The sequence below is a fragment of the Erigeron canadensis genome, chromosome 1 (genome assembly GCF_010389155.1).
Source record: "Erigeron canadensis isolate Cc75 chromosome 1, C_canadensis_v1, whole genome shotgun sequence".
In the NCBI taxonomy this organism is placed as follows: Eukaryota; Viridiplantae; Streptophyta; class Magnoliopsida; order Asterales; family Asteraceae; genus Erigeron; species Erigeron canadensis.
In genome coordinates this window covers 46346830-46368368 of record NC_057761.1, presented here as the reverse complement: position 1 = coordinate 46368368, position 21539 = coordinate 46346830, and the positions used below count along the sequence as shown (strand labels likewise).

The following is a 21539-nucleotide window of genomic DNA, read 5'->3' as shown; positions in this document are numbered from 1 at the left end:
ATATTGAGTTTTCGACATGGTCTTGTAAAGCCTCTCGGACGTGTGTTAACCTTTTTATAATGTCATGAAATTACTTTGATATGTCATTACATCAATTAATCGATTCTTAAAATACCTATCAAATTAAGACTACGTACTATATATGACCAACTAGATTGAAACTTCGATATAATTAATAGTCACTATGAATTTATATAATGCCGGCTAAGTTCATTGTCCAAAATTTAATCTTGATGTTCATCATTAATTCTTAATCATATCAATGAACAATTAAGATCAGATGACTAATTAAATGTGGGTCATATATACATAAAGCAAAACATCTTTATACATAAACTAGCTAGCACTGATGTAAATTAAATCCCTGCGACAAGGGAGGGGCGTCAAACAAATGACACCAATCCTCATCCCAAGTCGCGGTCGTCCAAACATCATCATTCTTCTCAGCTAATCTCTCCTTTTTAACCGGCACCGCAACCGACTCATCTACGCTTCTCGTTCTTTTCCGACTACCCACAGCAGTTGTAGCTTCAGTTTTTGTTGAAAAACTATTATTCCCGATCTCCAGAGGGAAATTGAGAATGGCTTTGCTACCACGCATTTCAAATGCGGCTCTGTCGTAAGCCCTTGCAGCCTCAATGCCAGTATTGTATGTCCCTAACCAAACTCTAGCTCCGTTACGTTTCGGGTCTCTAATCTCGGCCGCATACTTTCCCCACGGCCTTCTTCGCACTCCCCTGTAGTGTACCTTATTAGCCTCATCCGGGCATTTTGTTTTCTTTGAAGAATCCGCCTTTTTATGCGCTTTTTTTGCACTTCTAGAATCCTCATCAATTGATTCTGGAAGAACAGTTAAAGGAGATAAGGGGTTCGATATGGTTTCTTCTTCTTCTTCAGAATATTCTAGATAATCATAAACCGATATATCAGATTCAGAAATTGATGTTTGTGAAATCAGGACATGTTCATTAGATGTTTCGTATTCGTCGAAAAGATGTTGTCTGATGAAATCAAGTGCTGAAGAAACCTCATCAAATGTGGCCATTAATTATTGATTTTCAGAGTGAGTTTGAATATATATATATATTTTTTTTGTTTTATGATGATTTGAAGGATTTGAGTGAAAGGATTTTAATCTATATATAGTATATGGTTTCAGGGTGCATATATATATATTGTATTTCTGGTGACCTTCCTGGAGCCCAATAGGAAGATGTGGACTAGTGGATAGATAGATTTAATATATAACCGTTAGATTTTGTATGGATTAAAATTAAAATAAGGACTAGTTGTAGTTTTTTTAATAGGCGTATAATCATTATTTTCTTTGTTAATAATATTATAAACTACACATGTTGAAATGGATCATTAGAAAATGTTACTGTATAAAGCAACCATATTTGTTTTTGGTAACACTACAAGTTGATAGAAGATGCTGGAAAACGGCTAAGATAGGTTCATGTATGATAGATCTAACAACTAATCAATGTCTCTTCTAGTAACAAGATTGCTTGTGTGAGGTTATAACTTGACGGCTAAGATTTACTTAATATTTAAAGGAATATCGGTACGTAGCCAATGAGGCTCGATCTATGTTCATGAGAGTGATGGCAATTGCAAACATTGGTATTATTATTTTGGAGATAAATAATACTCGTAGCTTAATTAAATACTTCGTAATACAGTACTTATGTGTTACAATGTTGATGAATATTCCCATATGGTTTCGTGTATAATTGAAATCAATACACTTACAAGAATCTATATATGTTCTTTTAATTTTTTATATTTTTCATTTGTGATAAAAATTGTTAATGCATAAGCCCGACATAACGTTATTGATGGTTGTAAACGGTATTGTTTTTTAATTTTGTTTCATTGTCAGCTTGAAAATCTAGAAATAAAAATAACAAGAAGCATGCTCTGATCACACAGTCACATTTCTACAGTGGTTCTTTCCATCTCACTAATGGACATTACATATGATTTCCCCGTTGAAGAAATACTGTTTGGTAATGTTCAGAAAACGAGCATCTTTCATCCCACTATCAACTCTTCTTGGAAGCCAAAGTGGAATCTACCATTCGTCGTATTGTTTCATCCATAGTTGGACAGACATAAAACCCATATACAAAATTTCACGCCCATAGGAATGGACATGCTTAAAAGAAATGATGGCACTTGCAAACAATGTTGAACCAAACACGGTATATCAAAATGTGCTAGGCGGAGAATGTCCGGGATAATGATGGTCCTTACTCTAAATAATGGAAAGACGCCCATGAATGTTCTTAATCCCCACAAAGAAGTTTAATATGTTTTGTGGTTTGTAAAATGTACTAAAAGTTTGTTAATGGTGTGCGTATAGTTAAATAAAGTTTTAATTACTCTTAAAGTAGTTAAGTCATGCGCTTGGAAAATCCTATCTACATAAGATTTCTTATCATGATAGATATCATATATTATTATTTTTATGTCATACATGATGAAATTAAGCTTTTTCTCTGCCTATAAAAAGAATGTTTATGTTTCATTTTTAAATCATCCAAGAAAATTAAATAAACTCTTCTTCCTAATTAATACTTCTCTCTATTCTCTCTTTTGAGTTGTTATCTCTATTGGTACCTTTAAGTTTTTCAGAGTTCTAAAAAGCTTCTTCTACCACTACAACAAATATGTTATTTATTAACATTCATTTATAAATGTGTGAATAAACTTAAAGAATCAAAATCTTTTCACAATTATTTATGTAGAAACAAAGAGTTCACATTTTCAAGTGTGTAAAAATATATAATTGTTCACAATTAAAAATATGGAAATTATTTGTGACAACAAATTTTCTCACACAAGAGGAAGTGCGATGAATTTGAGTGTGACAAATTAGCTCTCACACTTTTAAGTGTGAAAATGTTTGACATTTTTTCACACTTTTAAGTGTGAAAATGTTTGACATTTTTTCACACTTATAAGTGTGAACATTTTGTATATACATTTATACATGTGAAAAAAATATGACTTTTTAATTTTTTTCACAATTCTAAGTGTGAACTTTTTTTATACAATTTAAAATGTGAACAAATTAACATATTTTTTCACACTTTTTAAAAATGCGAACAAATAAATATGAGCAATTGACGTTTTTGTTATAGTGCAGAAGAGTTTTTAAGTTCTTTAATGAGCTTATTGTTTCTTGTTGGTCTTATATAGATCAACTATACACCTCCCCCCTTCTCTAGTATCATAGAAATAGATGATTAAAACTGATATCAGGTTTCGACGGACATATATATGTATGGAGGATTATTACACATTCATAATTAAGAATGAATGCATGTGTGAAGATGGAACCTGAAGCAACGACGTACATTAGGTAATTAATCATGATCCCATCCTATAAAACGTAAAAGTGTGAAGGAAGCAAAAATTATAAATATCTTTTTGTCTAAGATATGAAAACTTTCCAGACGATAATACTTACAAACCTTAAGCAAAATGATTATAAGTTTCCGTTTGAGATATCAACTCACTTACAAAAGATATGATATGATATAACAACACAATTAAAACGTAAATCTATACCATTTTATAATAATTATCATTTTCTCTTCATAAAAGTGTTAGATAAAAAATTATCATTTTACCCTTTATAAATTAATTTACATCATTAATCATTTATCTTCTAAATTATATCTACTATCACTTTACATCAATTACATTTACACAAATTACTTATGCAGTTACACCCACCAAGAACACCACCACCACGGCCACCGTCACCACCGTCAATCGTCGTCACCACCAAACCGCCGCCGCATCGCGCGGGTACAATGCTAGTATATATATATATCTACTACATTATAAAACATTTGTCCCCTTCATTTTTTCAACTTTAAATAATTGAAAACCTCAAAATACCTCTGTCACTTATTCATAATATCATTAGAAGAAATCTCAACGATTCATTTTTCTCCTTCTCTTATAATCTCAACCACTTGTTTTTCTCTTTCATCCATAAATTATTTTATTTCTTTAATTCATTCAAAATCTTTATTCAAAATCTTTTATCTCAAAAACCGTACATCGTTAAATTATAAAAAATTATATGGGTATTCTTAAATTTTCATGTTCTTTTATTAGAGATGTTATTCGCTATACATTCGACGAATTTTTAAATCCGAAGGCGGAGTGCGTACAACTGTAGAATTTGGCTATCTCACTCTATGACCTCTCACCTCCTATGACCTATCACACTATATAACTTATCACCCCACCATCTCACCGTCGCAACGCGCGAATACTTTCCCTTTTGTTCATATATGATGGCTTTAAATAAGGCAAATTATCTGTTTCATTTCATTGAGGAATTTGAAAACGTCTACAAAAATTCACATTGACACATGAAATACAATAAAAATAATAATTCCATATAAAACATAGTAAATGAAACATAAATTGAAATAACAAAATCAAGTTATTGATAATGAAGATTCAAAATAAAGTTACATCTCATCTCTTTTAATTCTTTAAAACACACATAAACACACAATAAAATATAACTTTACTTCAACTATTCTTCTTCTCCATTTTTTTGCCACTATATACCCTAATTTCTTATCAAAGTCTTAAAAAAATCAAAATGATGTTTAACCATGCAAAGAAACTGTTTCTAGTAAAACACTATCGATTTGTTTAGCAACTCTTGTATTGGAAAAAGGTAAATATTTCTCCAAATCTGTCACCGAACCCACAATTTGAGAACGCACTCTAGTTAACCTTTTTCCTTACATTCCATTGTTGACTCTTTTTGCACCACTTGTCATGTTTATAGCCGGTCACCAGGTCGAACTTCTGGCATCAATCATCAACAAAGAATCAGTTCGATCTTGCTAAAGGTTCTAATATCTTTTTTTATTAATATTTCATTTGTCTAAATAAATTATGTGCTTTTCTACTAACGAAATTGTTTTTTTCTAAATATTAGATGGGTTGATGAAAAAGGTTAAGAAAACATAAGATTTTGTTTTTGCTAAGTGTTTTGTCAGAATCCTCCTCTTTGCAAAAACAAAATTTTTCGTTTTCTTAACCTTATTCATCTGCCCAACTAATATTTAGAAGAAAAAAATTCATTAGTAAAGAAACACAAATTATTTTTTGAAATAAATATTTAGTAAAAAAGGTATTACAACCCTTAAACAGAATTGGTTCTTTGTAGATGATTAACACCGGAAGTCTGAAATAGTGAGCTATTATAAACATGACAAGTGGTGCAAAAGGAGTCATCAATATAATGTAAGGAGATAGGTTAGCTAGAGTGTGTTCCCAAATTGTGGGTTCGGTTACGATTGCTTTGGTGATTTGAGTAAAGTTTTTCAAACACTGTGCATCGAAAGGCAGTGGATTTGGACAAGGTATTACCTATTCCAATACAAGACATTGCTAAACAAATCGATAGTGTTTTAGTAGGGAAGAATATAAAAAGTGGTGGGTGGGAAGGGGGGGGGTTTAAATTCGTAGATCAATACTTGTTACGAGTTAATACCCAAAATGATGTATATGAAAATATAATTACCAAAATGATGTAATTTTAAAAATATTTACCAAAATAGTATTTTATTATAAAATATTTACCAAAATGGTATTTTTATTAGTTTTGTATCATTTTGCCCCAAAATGTACTTGTTCTATCAACTCTACTAGACAATTTATAAAGGAACATCCGAAAATCTATATATATTTTTACTTGAACTTGAAAATCACATTCTAATAATGTAAATAAATACACGTCACACTTTGTAAATGTATGTATTATATGGATAATTAGCATATAATCTTGCACATTTTTACTTATATTTTTTCATCTGCAACTGACAATATATGTTGCTAACCCTCCTACAACAACATTAACAACCCTCCTACAACAACATTAACAATGGGATATCTGATAATCACAAACAACGGTGTAAGTATTCATTAATTTGCTAATTAATTAAAATTGCTGTTTGATGATCGTTTTTGTTTAGTGTTTAATATTATAAAAGTTGTACAAGTTAATACCAAAAACATACACACCTTAACGGACATAGGGTCCCGATAAGATGTAGTATAGTTTAGTGGTAAGAACAGGATCGTTCGCAAGAACATGTTGTTTTACCTAATCTAGTAATATGTGTAATTCTAGCGGTTGTGGGGTTGTCACAATTTCCTATTATACTATTACAATTAAAAGTAAATAAAAGTCGCAACCGCTTATTCAGCGAGAGGCCCAGTCTGAAAAAACAAATAACAGTAATTAAATTAAAATACTTGTTTGGCATCTCCGATCTCATGGTACGACCAAATACTATCCTACCCGTTTGCTAGACTGTTGGAAACTTAATCACGGCTCAGATTCTCGTTAGATTCACTTTGCCTAATTACTAGTGCTGCCGTTAGACTCACACTGACCTATAAACAAATTCTCGTTAGATTCATTGTTTAAGCATTAATGACCTAAAGTTTGTGTTGCTAATTCATCTTTAAATTATCTGGCTCTTAAGCCATGACCAGATAGTCATTATCTCCGGTGACCACAATGCTTGTTTACAAGTCAAAAGATCGCGTCTGACATTGTTAAGCATCATGTTCTATTCATCCTAATTACTATGTTTTTGGATTCCTCGGTTACAAGTGAATCACCTTTTACATATAGTTATAGACCGACTAGTGTTTTCCATCCTTATGTATTAATCCTAGTGTATGATTATAGACCAATCATCAGAATTAAATCAATACATGAAGATATAGAACCAATAATAATATGAAGAACTAGTAAAACATGGATCTACGATAAGATAGAGGTAAGGTCTGTCTACACTCCCTCATACACCGTCTAAGTATTAAGGCTCAAAACCCGCGGAAGGCGGCACTCAGCAGATTCTTTTGTTCTTTTCCTAGGTAAAAACTTAGGGGGTGTTTGGTATGATGGAATGGAAATGGGAGAAAGGGAATGAGAAAGACTTCTTTTGTTTGTTTGCAATGGAGAAAGGGAATGAGAAAGGAGAAAGGAGAATCGATTCCATTCTCTACAAATTGCAGAGAATGGGTGAGAATGGGAAAAATTTTTTGTTTAAAGATGCTATATGTAATAAATGTATTATTATTTAAAATTTTATTTTTGTATATATCCATTCTATATGGGTACCAAACAACGAAATTCATTCTCTTTCCAAAATTCATTCTCTTTCTCACTATTTCCATTCTCTATTACATTTCTATTCTCTATGATTCTTTCCTACCAAACACCCCTTAATGCGAATCAATGAAACGAATCAATTAATAAATAATTAATTAAAGAAATGATGAATGTTGGTCATGTACATATCAAAATTAAAATCTCAAATCACCATTAACTGAGATGACAATGTCGACATGGGAGGGATGTCAAACACATCCTCGTCCCAAACCGCCATCCAATTTGATACATCCAAATTAGTTGTTTCCGTTAACCTCTCCTTCTTTACCGCCACCATCATGTCATCCTCGTCTCTATTCCTTTTCTTACATCCACTAGTAGAAACAGTGTTAGCTTCGGTTTTTATTGTAACGTTTGCATTTCCAATTTCTAACGGGAAATTGAGAATGGCTTTGCTACCACGCATTTCAAATGCGGCTCTGTCGTAAGCCCTTGCAGCCTCAATGCCAGTATTATATGTACCTAACCAAACTCTAGCCCCATTACGTTTTGGGTCTCTAATCTCGGCCGCATATTTTCCCCACGGCCTTCTTCGTACTCCCCTGTAGTGTACCTTATTAGCCTCCTCCGGGCATTTTGTTTTCTTTGAAGAATCGGCCTTTTTATGCGCTTTTTTTGCACTTCTAGAATCATCAATAGATTCTGGAAGAACGGTTAAAGGAGATAAGGGGTTCGATATGGTTTCTTCTTCTTCAGAATCTAGATAATCATAAACCGATATATCAGATTCAGAAATTGATGTTTGTGAAATCAGGACATGTTCATTAGATGTTTCGTATTCATCGAAAAGATGTTGTCTGATGAAATCAAGGGCTGAAACTTCATCTAAAGTTGCCATTGCTAATGTAAGTTAACAATTAATAGAGAATTAGAGATATATGGAGAATTGGGGATATTGTGTTTAGTAGATTGAGAGTAGAAAATAGAGTGAAGGGAGGTATATATATATTTGTTTAAAAAGTCAAAGAGTCAAACATATGAGCTTTCTAGGTGGGTTCCTGGAGCCCCAATGGAAAGTCCTGGTTGGAATAATATATAACCGTTTTATAACCATTTGGATGAGGATAGCATTAGTTATAATCATTACCTTAATCAGCTTTTGAACATGTTTATAAATACGATTAAAAAAATACTAACTATAACTATGAACTATCTATAACTATAACTATGTACGTATATATGTTCCAGAAGCCGGCTCGGATAGATTCAACGGATTTATGATTACAATTTGTAGACCTTAGTTATAGATGTCAAACTAGACTTTAACTTGCTTATAAATATTCTTTTTTTTAAATAAATATATTTTTCATATACATATGAATGTTTACATTTTTCATTAAATATGATATTTTAGTTTTAAATAAAATATGTTTGTGTCCATATTATAAATATTCTAAGTTATTTAGAATTTTAGATAAATTAATCTAATAAATTATGAATGTTTTTTAAAAAAATTGTCTTTTTTTGGTAAGTTAAACTTGAATTTGATAAATTATAAATTTTTGAAGATTGAAAATTTTACAGAAAACTTAAGTTATGTTTTTTTTTCCTTCGAACATTCAGTCGAGACACGACATAAGAGAAATCTCACCATATAATGGTGAAGCCCTGCACGTACCCTGTACAACGTGATGTTGACTATAAGTCGTTACAAGTATTCAGTAGGAAATCCCCAAAACTTTGTCATTGAACTCAAAGCCTTAGGTAAAACCTGAGAGTGTCTTTTACCAATTGGACTAATCATCGTTTACTTAAGCTATGTTATGATCTCAACCTAAGTAGAATTTTGAAACACAATTTATCATTTATGTGCAAGTGTGTATCACGAATTGGATGGGTCAATATCTCTGATTGGGCTAATATAAAACTAAAGTGGATTGCGCCAAAGGAAAACAAATCGATGTAATACAAATTAAAATATTAGTGGGTGGCCACGGCCCATCTATGTAGCCCCCACTGATGTGAATGTCTGATGACTGATGGTGGCGTTCTTGTAAATTATTCTTCCTCTCCTTTTCCTAAATTTCATATTTCTATATTATTATGTTCCAGAATTAACCTTCCGATCTAAAAATATTTATCCAAAATTAATAATATTTTATTTTAGTTAACAATATCATAATTGCATACATCAAAATATGTGTACTATCAAATTAAAAAAAATTCTTAGAAAAAAAAAACGGGATGTGTAACCCACCTGGGGAAAATGTGTAACCCCACCACAAAGGATATTAACAGCGACGTCGTCGTTAATACTGCGGGCCCCATGTTTGTAATGGTAAATCTGAACGAGAAATTAGTGGGGCCCCTGTCATTGTCAGAGTATTAGCGGCGACGTCACCGCTAATACCTTGGTTGGGTTGACTTTTGCTTGGTGGTGTTACCCTCTGAAAAAAAAATATATAATCTGTTTTCAATGAGACAGTGACATGTCAAGTTTGTCACTTAATGGCTGCAAACAAACATATACCAATAGTTCCCAATTAAAAAGGTTACATATGCAACTAGCACTAGTCCATAACTGGGGTATGTTCGAAGTGTGAAACTTTGAAGAAAGATATGAGAAGGAGTGTGATATATTATATATATATAGTGTTTGTTTACAAGGTTTAATTTTGATTTTTGAAAACGAAAAATCAAAACCATCAACATTTCTATTATTCTGCAGCCAAGTGATCGAATTAGCGATACCAAAAATTAATCTAAACACCCCCTTAATTTCAATTATTCCAAATTGATAAAATAATCCATAGATCTGATATACTTTTTCTGAATATTTAAACATCACTCTCAAAAAAGAATATATTTCCAACCAATTAGATTCCCCTATAAAACTAGCGTTAAATAAAAATCTATCATGAAATATTACCACATGTCGATCTTATTAAAATAAACTATTACGAAACATTCTATCAATGCATTTTTTTTTTCAAATGATCAAATTAGCCAAAAACTAAGAAACCTGTTGGAATAAATTTTATAAACAAAAGGGTTAAATGCGCTAAAATCTAACCAACTATGATAAAATGTTTACAGTGAAAACAAATTATTATATTGGATATTGTGTTTTAAGAACTTAGTAAAAGTGTTCAAATCATGAACCGACCAATAAAAAATTTACATGTGATGGGTCATATGGGTTGTTACGTATGTCATATTACATGATTAATTAATAGAATCGAAAGTAACAAACAATACGTAGTAATATTATTAAAACACATAACTTTAGTGTATGAAAACGCTAGCAACTTGAACTTACTAGGGTGAAAGCCTTTTCCCAAAAAAACCGTAGAAAAACTTGACCGAAACTAGGTTAAACACGAACAAGTTCCGCAAAGAGATCAAATTCCAAAGAAATCAGTCAAAAAAAATTTTTCCTTCCATTTTTCAGTTAGACAAGGAGATTCTGCAGATATATCAATCAACTTTAGTAATCATAATCATTGAAATCGAGACAGACGTACCGTTGTAAAAGTTATACACAAACTTAATTTAGAAAGTGTTAGAGAATCTCACGTTAACTAAAGCACAAAACCTGTGCTGTTACTAACTACTTGCATTTGTTTATTAACATTAGTTATCTATTTTAGTATCATGCCAATACATAACAAAACAAAATTGATAACTTTCACAAATATTATATTAGCATATACAGGAAAGAATATATATTTCAACAACTAATCAGGTATGCTTTAATAATTTATATATCTGATTATTGGTATATATATGAATACTTTTACATTACAGGTGAAGTATTCGATATATAGATCGATGAGATATAATGTAATCAATAAATAAATCACAAAAGTACGAGATTTCTGACCCATCATATTATAAATAAAATAATGATAATAATAACAGACATATGCAGGTCATATATTTATAATTTATATATGTTCTATCACATGAATAATATATGGCACAAAATCAAGCTAGCTAGCATTGTTGATATTGTTGGTTCTTAATTTATCTCCATCTCTTTTTGAATTTGAAATACCCTCACAAACAAGTGTTTGATCATATGATGAAACTTGAACCCGATCAATTTTTTATACTCCGCTAGACCAAAGACCTCTTGGTTGTATTCGTCCGTTTAGAGCATCAGGGTATGGTTCACGGACAGTCGTACGTACACATTTTACTTGACTAAATAATGCCCGCCACACCAAAGACATTATATTAGTTGCAGTTTTAATTTCCTTTTCAACCGTACCCGTTAATTAGACCAAATTAATTAAGACATGTCCCCCGTCTTTTCCTTCTTGACCACAACCTTCTCCAGGACTAGTTCGGCCCGCGTCCTGTCTCTTGACCGCTTCCGGCTGTCTTTCGTAACAGCATTAGTGGCTGCGTTTTCGGTCAAGTTTTTCCCAATCTCCAAAGGAAAGTTTAGAATGGCTTTTCTACCACGCATAGTAAACGCGGCTCTATCATAAGCCTTTGCAGCTTCAATGGCAGTGTCATATGTTCCCAACCAAACTCTAGACCCCCGTTGTTTTGGATCTCGGATTTCCGCTGCATACTTGCCCCACGGCCTCCTCCTTATACCTCTATACCGCCTTTCATCCTCTGTAGACGGTTCTGGTGGGCTCGATACAATCACTTCTTCAGGTTTGGGCTTGACTACTTCAGGTTTGGGCTCGGCTACTTCAGGTTTGGGCTCAACTACTTTGGTTATCAAACTAGTTGATTCAGAAGTCATCAAGTTATAAAAATTACAAGAAGTGTTATCTAGTTGATCACTAGTATCGAAAAAACTAGAAACCGAATCAAAGAGTGATGAGCTGTTATCTGAGCTGGAAGGATCGCTTTGCGTGCTAGAAATATTGCTAGTGGACCAATCTATAGTATCGAAATCCGATATGAAGCAAGAATTTAAGTCGATATTTGATAAGGCGCTTAGAGGAATATTATGAGATGATGGAGGAGTAGACAGGATTTCGATTTCATCAAAAAGATGTTGTTTGATGAAATCTAGTGTGCTGAACTCATCGTTAATCATCTCTATTTTTGAATCAAGTTAGATCAAAACTAAATATTTTGCCTTAAAGAAATAATAGGGATGATCGATGGCATTTGGGGACTGGAAACCATAGAGTGAATATATAATGGGCATCAACATTGATTATTATTTTATTTAAGGATAATTTACAAAGTTAACCCCCAATGTATTTCAAAATATGATTTACGTCCCTTGTAGTTATCGAAAAAGAATTTTTCAAACGTAACAGGTTACATGGGTGTTTAATTGTTTTAGTACGAGTCAAATTATGCAAATTTTTGCTAGTAATTGCTATGTCCCATCGGGCTATGTTTGATCTCAAAAAACTACTAATTAACTTTGTTTTTTTTTTTAATGAAATAAGATTTTTTTTTAAAATGACCAGCAAAACATCGATCAATTTTATAAAAGATTGTCAAAAAGATAGTTATTACCAAAATGTACAACAATTAAATACAGTCAACAAAACTATATATTTGGCAATGATAATCAAGCTATTTATGATGTTTGAATAAAAAAAATTAAAATTTGTAAGCCGGGAATCCAATTTGCATACCCTTTGACCTCTCCTGCTACTCTAATATACTAAAAAGTAAAAGTAAAATAACTCCTAATGTCGTATTTCACGGGTTTTGGGTCCTTATATCGTCTTCAACGGTGTATGCACTACAACAAATATGTTATATCTTAATACTCATTTCTTCACACTTTTTAAAAATGTTTAAAAAATTGTAAATTTGTTCACACTTATAAATGTGTGAAAAAAACTCACATTTAAAAGTGTGAATAAAGTTAAAGGATCAAAAAATTTTCATAATTATATATGTAGAAACAAAAAGTTCACATTTTCAAGTGTGTAAAAACATATAATTGTTAACACTTAAAAGTGTGGAAGTAATTTGTGACACTAAATTTCCTTATACAAGAGGAAGTGCGAGGAATTTAAGTGTGACAAATTAGCTCTCACACTTTTAAGTGTGAATATTTTGCTTATATATTTATACTTGTGAAAAAAGTATGTCTTTATTAATTTTTTTACACTTCTAAGTGTGAATTTTTTTTAAACAAATTTAAATGTGAACAAATTAACATATTTTTTCACATTTTTTAGAAATGCGAGGAAATAATTGTGAGCAATTAACATTTTTGTTGTAGTGATGGGGGAGGTTGATATGTATACAGTCTTACCACTGCTAAAAGTAAAGAGACTGCTTCTAGAATTTACCAAAAGTAGAAAATGACCTCTAGCCTTGCGGGGCATGAGAATCGAACCCATGACCTCTGTTTCCAGAGACAAAGACTCCAATCACTGATCCAACCGAGTTAGTTTTTGCTATAAGAAAATCATCAACTGAGACCATATAACCTTGATTAATATTTATGATGATAATGAGGAACCCAAAAATATAACCAAATATAAAGAAAAGAAGAGTTCAATAAGGAAGTAGCTTTGCTTTTGAAATACATCAAGTGGTTAAAAGTAATCTTATTAACAAGAAAAAATATAATAATATCATATCCAAAGACTAGAAATGTTTCGAATAATAAAAATCATAAGTTTAACAAGTCGTAGAACTTTAAGAGGAATAGAATCTAACTCGGCAATTGTTTAAGGGTTGGTTTTGTAATTTGCCCTTCTTTTAATCCAATCTAAATGTGGAATTATTTTATTTGACTCGTGTCTAATAAATAATATTAAATATTTTTTCATCTTTTTTTTTCTTTTTGAAATGAAAGGTTGTTTTCATCTGTGCATGAATTATTGTAAAGTTTGGGTGCATATGAATAAGATATTGATAGTTGTTAGTTGTTTCTGTTTAAAAACAAACAACTTTATGCTTTATAATATTCTGTAGCTATTTTGTTCATGTGATTAAGAAATAGTTTGATTAGTGTATTTATAACTTAACATTAATTGTAGTAATACACATACGGACATGGACATGCATGGATGGTCATTTTATGGTGCTTAAGGCGAATCGATTATAAGATGTTACATAAGTTTTTGTAGACAACAAACATAATTCAGTGGAATCAATCAAAGATGTCTCGAATAATTTTTTACAGACAAATACATAAAGGCTTGTCATCTATATTTCCGCGGCCATATGGTATTAAATGAATAAGTCAGATAAAATATATACACAACCAATTTAGTGTACTATATATAGTTTTATTAAAATATATACTTTTAAAATGTAAAAATTTGCCATTTGATTGGTTTACAATGAATTTACCAAACTGTGTTTGTTTCATACTATACATTTATTTGAGTAGAAACTTCATTGTTACACACATGTTATATGCTCGAAACAACTGGATATATATCTACGAACGTACGTATGAGATAACATTAATAATTAGAAATGTAGTATATTGGCATATGCTGAATTGATTATATAAAATATGAAATATTCTATGAAGCAATGTGACAAATGTGTTGCATACCTATCGAGTTTGCTTAAATTAGTTGATGATTGAGAAGGCTGGCATGTAGCTACCACCAATAAAACTCTTAAAAATAATGACCAATTGACCATTATTGTTTTTAACATTGGAAATGATATTCGTATTATTATATTTATTTGATGTATCACAATGTATAAGTTGTATAGCTAACTCTGCAAGTCAATAATGCACAACTGTGATAAATCTATCAAAATAAGTAGTACGAATATCATTACCCTTTTAACATATGCAACAAATATTTTTTTTTTTTGAACGGCAAAATAAATTTTATTATATCATAGGCCAAACTAGCAAGTTGCTAGCGGCCAATATAAAAATTACAGTATAGAGCTCCACAAAAACTACACACTAGGTGATACCCGGTTCTTTAACTGCTAAGGTTGCAAAAGGGTTGGAAAAAAACTCATGCCAATTACAGTGACCCGATACATGAGAAAAAAACCCATCAACGAAGACCGAGACACTGTTTTTCACTTCGTGATATTTTTGATGCTCCCTCAAACATATGCAATTATATGTGTTGGAAAAAGCGTAGAAACTGAATTTGGATATTATAACTAACGAATCACAAGTAATAGAAAGTAAAACAAATGGCAAACAATTTTTGGCCTAAAATTCCGTTTTGTTGAGTAAAAAATCACATATCTAACTTGATAGGGTTTGAAGCCTATACTAAAGTATCGATAAAATCATTAGACCAACTTGAGAGGTCAAGTTATGAAAAGGTGTTTGGTTCGTAAAATTTGTTGGATTAAATGGAATTGGAGTCTGTAATCCATTCAATGGAGTCGATAAATTTGTTATGTTGTTTGATGTAGCGTATTATACACTTGTTATGTTCGTGAGTAGTCTGTAATAACCTATTCTAGTTTAAGAAATGAAAAAAAGTTTGAGGTAATAACCAATATATTCTATATTAGGAAATAAAAAAAAGGTCGAGGTCTTTATAAGCTCAAAGTTGTATGCTATCTATATGTTCCAGTGTTCCACTATATTTCGTTACCAAAATACATGATTGACGATTCAGATTTAAGTTTTGACTAATCAGGGAGCTCATCGCATATCTTTAGTTAGTTTAAAGGGAAATGGTAAGGTTGCATTTAACGTGCATAAAAAATTTTGTACCTTCCATATTAAAAGTCTAGTTTAAATACTATTTCCTATTTTGTTAAAATTAAGATAACGAGAAATATATAGTTGTTGAATGGTGTCGCGAAATTAGTTTTTTTCAAAAGTTTAAGAATTAAGTAGTTGTAGTAAAGCATATAACAATATTTTAATAATAACAATATAATATTTTATTATACGTCACATAACTACATAACATAATATAGAATAATAATTATATTAATATAATATATCTCGCTTCGATAACAATGATAATGATTTAAAATAACTCATATTTCACGCTTGTGTTATTTAAATTATTAGCCATCGGGGATCGATGACCTTAGACACCTCAGTGGCGGAACTATAAATTTTTTTTGGAGTCATTAAACAGTTTGGGGTTACCTATTACCTTTAAAACTAAATAAATTGGTAGCTTATTTATAAGGTCTTTGACTTTGGGGGATCCACCTGGGTTCGAGTCTCACTTCTCACATTTGTGGAGGCGGACTAATAGAGATTTTTTGAGTTTTATCTCAGACATACGTGTAATTTAGGAGTAGAAGTAGATTACAATGTCGTTCTAAAAAAAAACTAAATAAATACATAAAAATATATTAAAAATATAGAGTTTTATAAAGAAAATGATAAATCTTCTTAAAAATTAACCTAAAAATTCTCTTAAAATTATAAGAAGGTGACATGTGATATTCACTAATTCTCTTTTTTAATTATCTGCACATGATTTTTTCATATTTCTATCATCTAATAATTAGACGATTTTAAGCTTAATCATTTTCTGTTTTATAAATATTGCTGGGTTTAGGTAAACATATTGAGACTACAGGAAGAAAATACGACAGGTGAAAGGAAACTAGATGACCGCCAACAAGCCCTATATGGCTCTATCCGAAATCTAAACATGATCAAAAATGATTTAGTACCGTGTATTCCCTGTTCATCTCGAAGCAAGCAAGCAAACAAACAAACAAATTTTTGGATCATAATGATCATCTATCTTTAATGGCCGATCGAGAAACCTTCTTCTCTTCAGCTAAAATAATAAAAAAAAAGATAGCTTCCTCTTGAAGCCAACCCCGGCCCCAAGTTATGAATCTGCAGGTTCCACCATCGATAAAGTTTTTCATTAAAATCGCCCCCTTTTATCTTAGATGATGAATCACTTGAACTGTTTAGTTAGTACTGTACTCATTACTCATTAGTGTACTTTTTTTATATTATTTGATCGGATAGTTTGTTGTTAGTGGTTATCATCTCAGGAAATGCAACAAAAAAGACAGCCACACCACCAAGATTTGAACACTCGATCGATCCATGCCCCTGACCAACCCTTCTAGCTATGAAGATGTTGGCATTACTACTGTCGTACATGCATATTATTTGGCATATCCCTTAATTTTATTTCATTTTTATGTATATATTATTTCTATCAACCATACTTAATTGTATGAGTATATGCATACACACATAGTTAAGGTTTTTTTTTTTTTTTTTTTTTTTTTTTTTTTTTTTTTTGTGATCCATTTAACTTTGAACGTACTGCTAAATGTCGGAAAACATTGTGTTAAGAACATGTAGTTAAAAAAAAAAAGAAGACACAAGGTGCTTAGGGAGAACCAAATTAAACATTCTTGGTTCTATTTTTATGCCAGTTATTGAAATAACATGATCAACATATTGATGTCTCGTTTTTCCAGTTGAGGACTCATTCCTGGAAAAGTTTTACAAATCTACATCAAACATGGATCTGATGGAGTAGGTATTAGTCATTCATCTTTCCTAGAACCTTGTTTTGATATTGATGAGTAATAATTCCATATTTGTCTGCGTGCATGCTTATAACTTGAGAATGATAGAGAAATGGAATCGGTACTCAGATGCAGTAGCTGGCTAGCTGCTGGTGAGACCGAGTTGTGTTCAATAATGAATGCATTCACTGTGTAAATATATACTGTATTGTGTAGGACAAGGATTGTATGAGCTTGATGGAAGGCGAACTGCACCAGATTCACATGCCCTTTCTTCACCCACCACCGTATCGCAGGTAACTTTTGCGGAATTAATCTTTGAATGGTTACCCTCTTAGGATGCCTAAAACTACTGGAAAAGTAGACTCCTGTGATGATTAAGGTGATTGTTAGTAGGATAGTTAGATGGATTACTCTTGTCGCATTGATTCTCAATCTACATCTGTAGTAGTGCAACCCCTGAGTTCTGTTTTTGATGGACGATTCAGGATTTTTCATTAGCGCTGTTTCTCGATTGATTAGGCCAAAACCTTTAATTTGTTCTAAGTTTCAGTATGATGATACCGAGATGTTGGATCTTGAAGATAGTTGATATACATGGCCAGATTTTGTATAAGAATTAGGATTACCGACCTGATGGATGGTAGGGGATTATAGGTTTCTAATAGAATTTTTTAGTAACACTTAAGCTCTGCAAAGCTATATCTTGTTAGTATGATAGGCATATAATTCAAGTGGCTTATAGGAGAGTAATCAAAAGCACATTTCTATTCTGGTAGAAGGAGTTTACATTTATAAAGAGACCGTATTTTAACTCCAGTGTTTGCTGTCATTAGGAAACATTGTTGAGTTTGCTGGTGAAATTGGCGGTTGCTCATTTCCCCTTGTAGAAATGACGTCCAATACGCTGTTAGAAAATGGACAAAATGGATGGGTCGGGTAACGGGTTGGAAGACTTCATTTGTCAAGCTTTTATGTGCTTCATTAGTAACTAATGCATTCGTTAATATGAAACAAAAACAGTTTATGACCACAATAACATAACAACTTTCAAGAATGTGCACATTAAGACTTTGACCAAGTTTTGCCCACTTGACCCTTGCCATCCTTCATTCGGTCACCTTTAGTTGCGCTGCCTTATTTTGATGAATAGGCTATGAACCTGCCTAGAATGATTTTTAAAACATACTAGCTATTGGACATCAATTTAAATATTTTAGGCTGGTTTTGGTTACTCTTATTTGTCTCCGGTTGTTCAATAGGTTAGTTTGGCTAATAAAACAAATTAGATTCGTCTGAATCAAAGAGGTCAAACCTGTTCGATTCTACTTATCTTTTATATCATATGCACCGAAGCGTTGCCTAATCTGCCCACACCTGTCGTGACCTGTACTACTAAACGTTGAGCACTATTAGCATTTCAGCAACCTCTGATAAAAGGATAAACGGAAGGAGGTGCACTATCGGAGAAAGTTCAACCTTTGGTGTTCTTTGGCAATCACAAACGTGCTCTAACCAATATCCACGCGACGATTTCTTACATTTTTTGCTTTGGCATCTCAAGATGTTTATTTACTCATAAAGTCACGAAGTTTTCTGATTTTTGATGCATTTTTGGATGGCTTACCGTTCAATATACCACTAAAAGTGAATTTATTGACCCGCATTTTCTTCCACCCTTTATTTTTCTAAGACAGATTTTATTTTTACCACAAAGCAGTACATTTTTTAAAAAAATTTCTACGATGTACTACATACTGAAGCTCATTTTTAGTTAGATATATTGTATTTGGGCTAATAGCCGTTTGCTAACTGTCAAAGTCATAACTCTGCAAAATTGAAAATTGTTAGTAGACAGATTTTAAGATTGGCTGAGCTTTACTTTCCATTTATTTTATCCCATTGGGTATATACCGTTCTCTCATTTTACCACATAAAATCTGTTTCTTTTATGATGCTCTGCACTCAGTTTGCAGAATACAACCGAAGTAATATAATTGATGACAACCAAAAATCCGAACTTAATGAACTAAAATGTCATTGCCATCTCAAAGAAGCAAAGCACAACGACACACATCTTTTCCATCATTTTTGATTTGTTCAATTCTAATCATTGCATATCCCTAAAATTTATCATATCAAACTTTTTAAGTTATCATATCTACTACTGTAGTAGTGCAGACTCTGGGTTCCGTTTTTAATGGATTAAGGATTTTTTTTTCATTTAACACAGTTTCTGCAATATATTAGGCCAAACCTCTATAATTTGTTCTAAGTTTCAGTAGGATGATATCGAGATGTTGGATCTTGGAGATAGTTTCTCTGTGAGTATATACATGTCCAGACTTTGCATAAGAATAAGGATTACCGACACGATGGACGGTATTTCTGGTAGAGGGAGTTTGCAATAATAAAGAGACCGAGTTTTAACTCCCATGTTTTTCTCTCATTAGGAAACATTGTTGAGTTTGCTGGTGAACTTGGCGGTTGCTCATTTCCCCTTTTAGAATTGAAGTCCGATACTCTGTTTGAAAATGGACAAAATGGATGGGTCGGGTAACGGGTTGGAAGACTTCATTTGTCAAAGTTTTTATGTGCTTCAGTAGTAATTAATGCATTAGTTAATACGAGTATGATATACAAACAGTTTATGAAAACAATAACATACTGTAACAATTATCAAGAATGAGCACATTGCATTAGAAAGACTTTGACCAAGTCTTGCCCACTTGACCCTTCTTCTCTCGCCCATTGCCATCCTTCATTTGGCCACTTTTAGTTGCGCTGCCTTATTTGATGAATAGGCTAAGAACCTATTCATCAGGTAACGAAATATATCTTTTGCATCATTTTAATCATATCAAACTTTTATCAAAAGGGATCTCTGTTTATTCTGAATGAAACTTTTGATGTATCCGATTTAACTAGTATGATTTCCGTGCCATTTTCTTTCTTCCCGGGGCATCTTAATTACTACTCGGTCATGATTTATTATGTTCAGTTTTTCTAAAAACCAAAATGGAAACATTTTTTACAACTTGATGACTAAGATGAACATGGTCAAGTTACATTTCACTAAAACATAACAATTACAAACAACATAGTAGCCATTTTTAATTAGATCAAGCCAACAAAAAAGAAAATACACATATATGAACCATACAAACACAGCACATGCAACTAACTATCTAGTAATTGTTGTGACTACCACCTTCCTTAACATCAGTCGAATTGATTCCGATATCCATGGCCTTATGCTTCACATCCATAGCTGCTCCGGCGATCCTTTCACGGACCCAATCCAACCGGTCAGCGCCAATAGGATGTTTCCCACTCACATATCGATACAACCAGTAGAATACATACATGGAAGTGGCACCCAGCCACCCGGACACCATAAACCCCGAAACTAGCATAAAAACGGTCAACACAGCCGGGACCAAGACCGGGCTAAAAATAACCAATAGTGGAGTTAGCATAACAAGGCCCATAACTGTAGCAGCCATGGTAAAGCCCGAGAGAACGATTAGTGACCCACCAAGGGTCACAGCAGTTGTGGCCTTAGCCACATGGTGTGAGACTTTTGGTTGGTTGTGGTGGTGATGAGAGTGGCGGTTGTATTGTTGAATGTTAGCCATTGTTGAGAACTTGAGATTTTTGTGGTTTCTTTCTTCTTTTTTTTTTTTTTAATTGAAGGATGAAGTGTGACTTCTACATAACGGAAAGTATATATATATAGCTAGTATGAAATGGAAAGTAGGTTGCATGGCGGTGCGACGTGATAAGAGGAAATATTGATGTCTGAGTCATGTGGAGCGTGATTATCATGAAACTAAAATTGGCTATTTAGTTGACACGTGGCGTCACTGGTTTAAAACAACGAATAGTGGTAAGCAAGCTTCAATAATAAAAAATGAGTATACATAAGTACTCATAACTAAGAATATGATCACCAGTCTGT

At 32.3% G+C, this 21539-nt stretch overlaps 4 protein-coding genes across 4 annotated transcripts; all 4 read right to left on the bottom strand.

Moving 5' to 3' along the window:
* Positions 1 to 213: 213 nt before the first annotated feature.
* Positions 214 to 1045, bottom strand: LOC122603897 (ethylene-responsive transcription factor ERF107-like). Its single transcript, XM_043776747.1, has one exon. The coding sequence runs from the start codon at positions 1043 to 1045 to the stop codon at positions 341 to 343; it is 705 nt and encodes a 234-aa protein (XP_043632682.1). The 3' UTR covers positions 214 to 340.
* Positions 1046 to 7288: 6243 nt separating this feature from the next.
* LOC122603906 (ethylene-responsive transcription factor ERF104-like) lies at positions 7289 to 8131 on the bottom strand. The gene has a single exon (XM_043776759.1). It carries the CDS (start codon positions 8067 to 8069, stop codon positions 7374 to 7376), a length of 696 nt encoding a protein of 231 aa, XP_043632694.1. The 5' UTR covers positions 8070 to 8131; the 3' UTR covers positions 7289 to 7373.
* Positions 8132 to 10919: 2788 nt separating this feature from the next.
* On the bottom strand, positions 10920 to 12312 carry LOC122585341 (ethylene-responsive transcription factor 5-like). Its single transcript, XM_043757470.1, has one exon. It carries the CDS (start codon positions 12231 to 12233, stop codon positions 11466 to 11468), a length of 768 nt encoding a protein of 255 aa, XP_043613405.1. The 5' UTR covers positions 12234 to 12312; the 3' UTR covers positions 10920 to 11465.
* An 8312-nt stretch (positions 12313 to 20624) lies between these two features.
* Positions 20625 to 21286, bottom strand: LOC122585342 (oleosin L-like). Its single transcript, XM_043757471.1, has one exon. It carries the CDS (start codon positions 21214 to 21216, stop codon positions 20767 to 20769), a length of 450 nt encoding a protein of 149 aa, XP_043613406.1. The 5' UTR covers positions 21217 to 21286; the 3' UTR covers positions 20625 to 20766.
* Positions 21287 to 21539: the final 253 nt, after the last annotated feature.

Coding starts and splice junctions, on each gene's coding strand:
- LOC122603897 (XM_043776747.1), bottom strand. CDS start 1,045: ATGGCCACATTTGATGAGGTTTCTTCAGCACTTGATTTCATCAGACAA.
- LOC122603906 (XM_043776759.1), bottom strand. CDS start 8,069: ATGGCAACTTTAGATGAAGTTTCAGCCCTTGATTTCATCAGACAACAT.
- LOC122585341 (XM_043757470.1), bottom strand. CDS start 12,233: ATGATTAACGATGAGTTCAGCACACTAGATTTCATCAAACAACATCTT.
- LOC122585342 (XM_043757471.1), bottom strand. CDS start 21,216: ATGGCTAACATTCAACAATACAACCGCCACTCTCATCACCACCACAAC.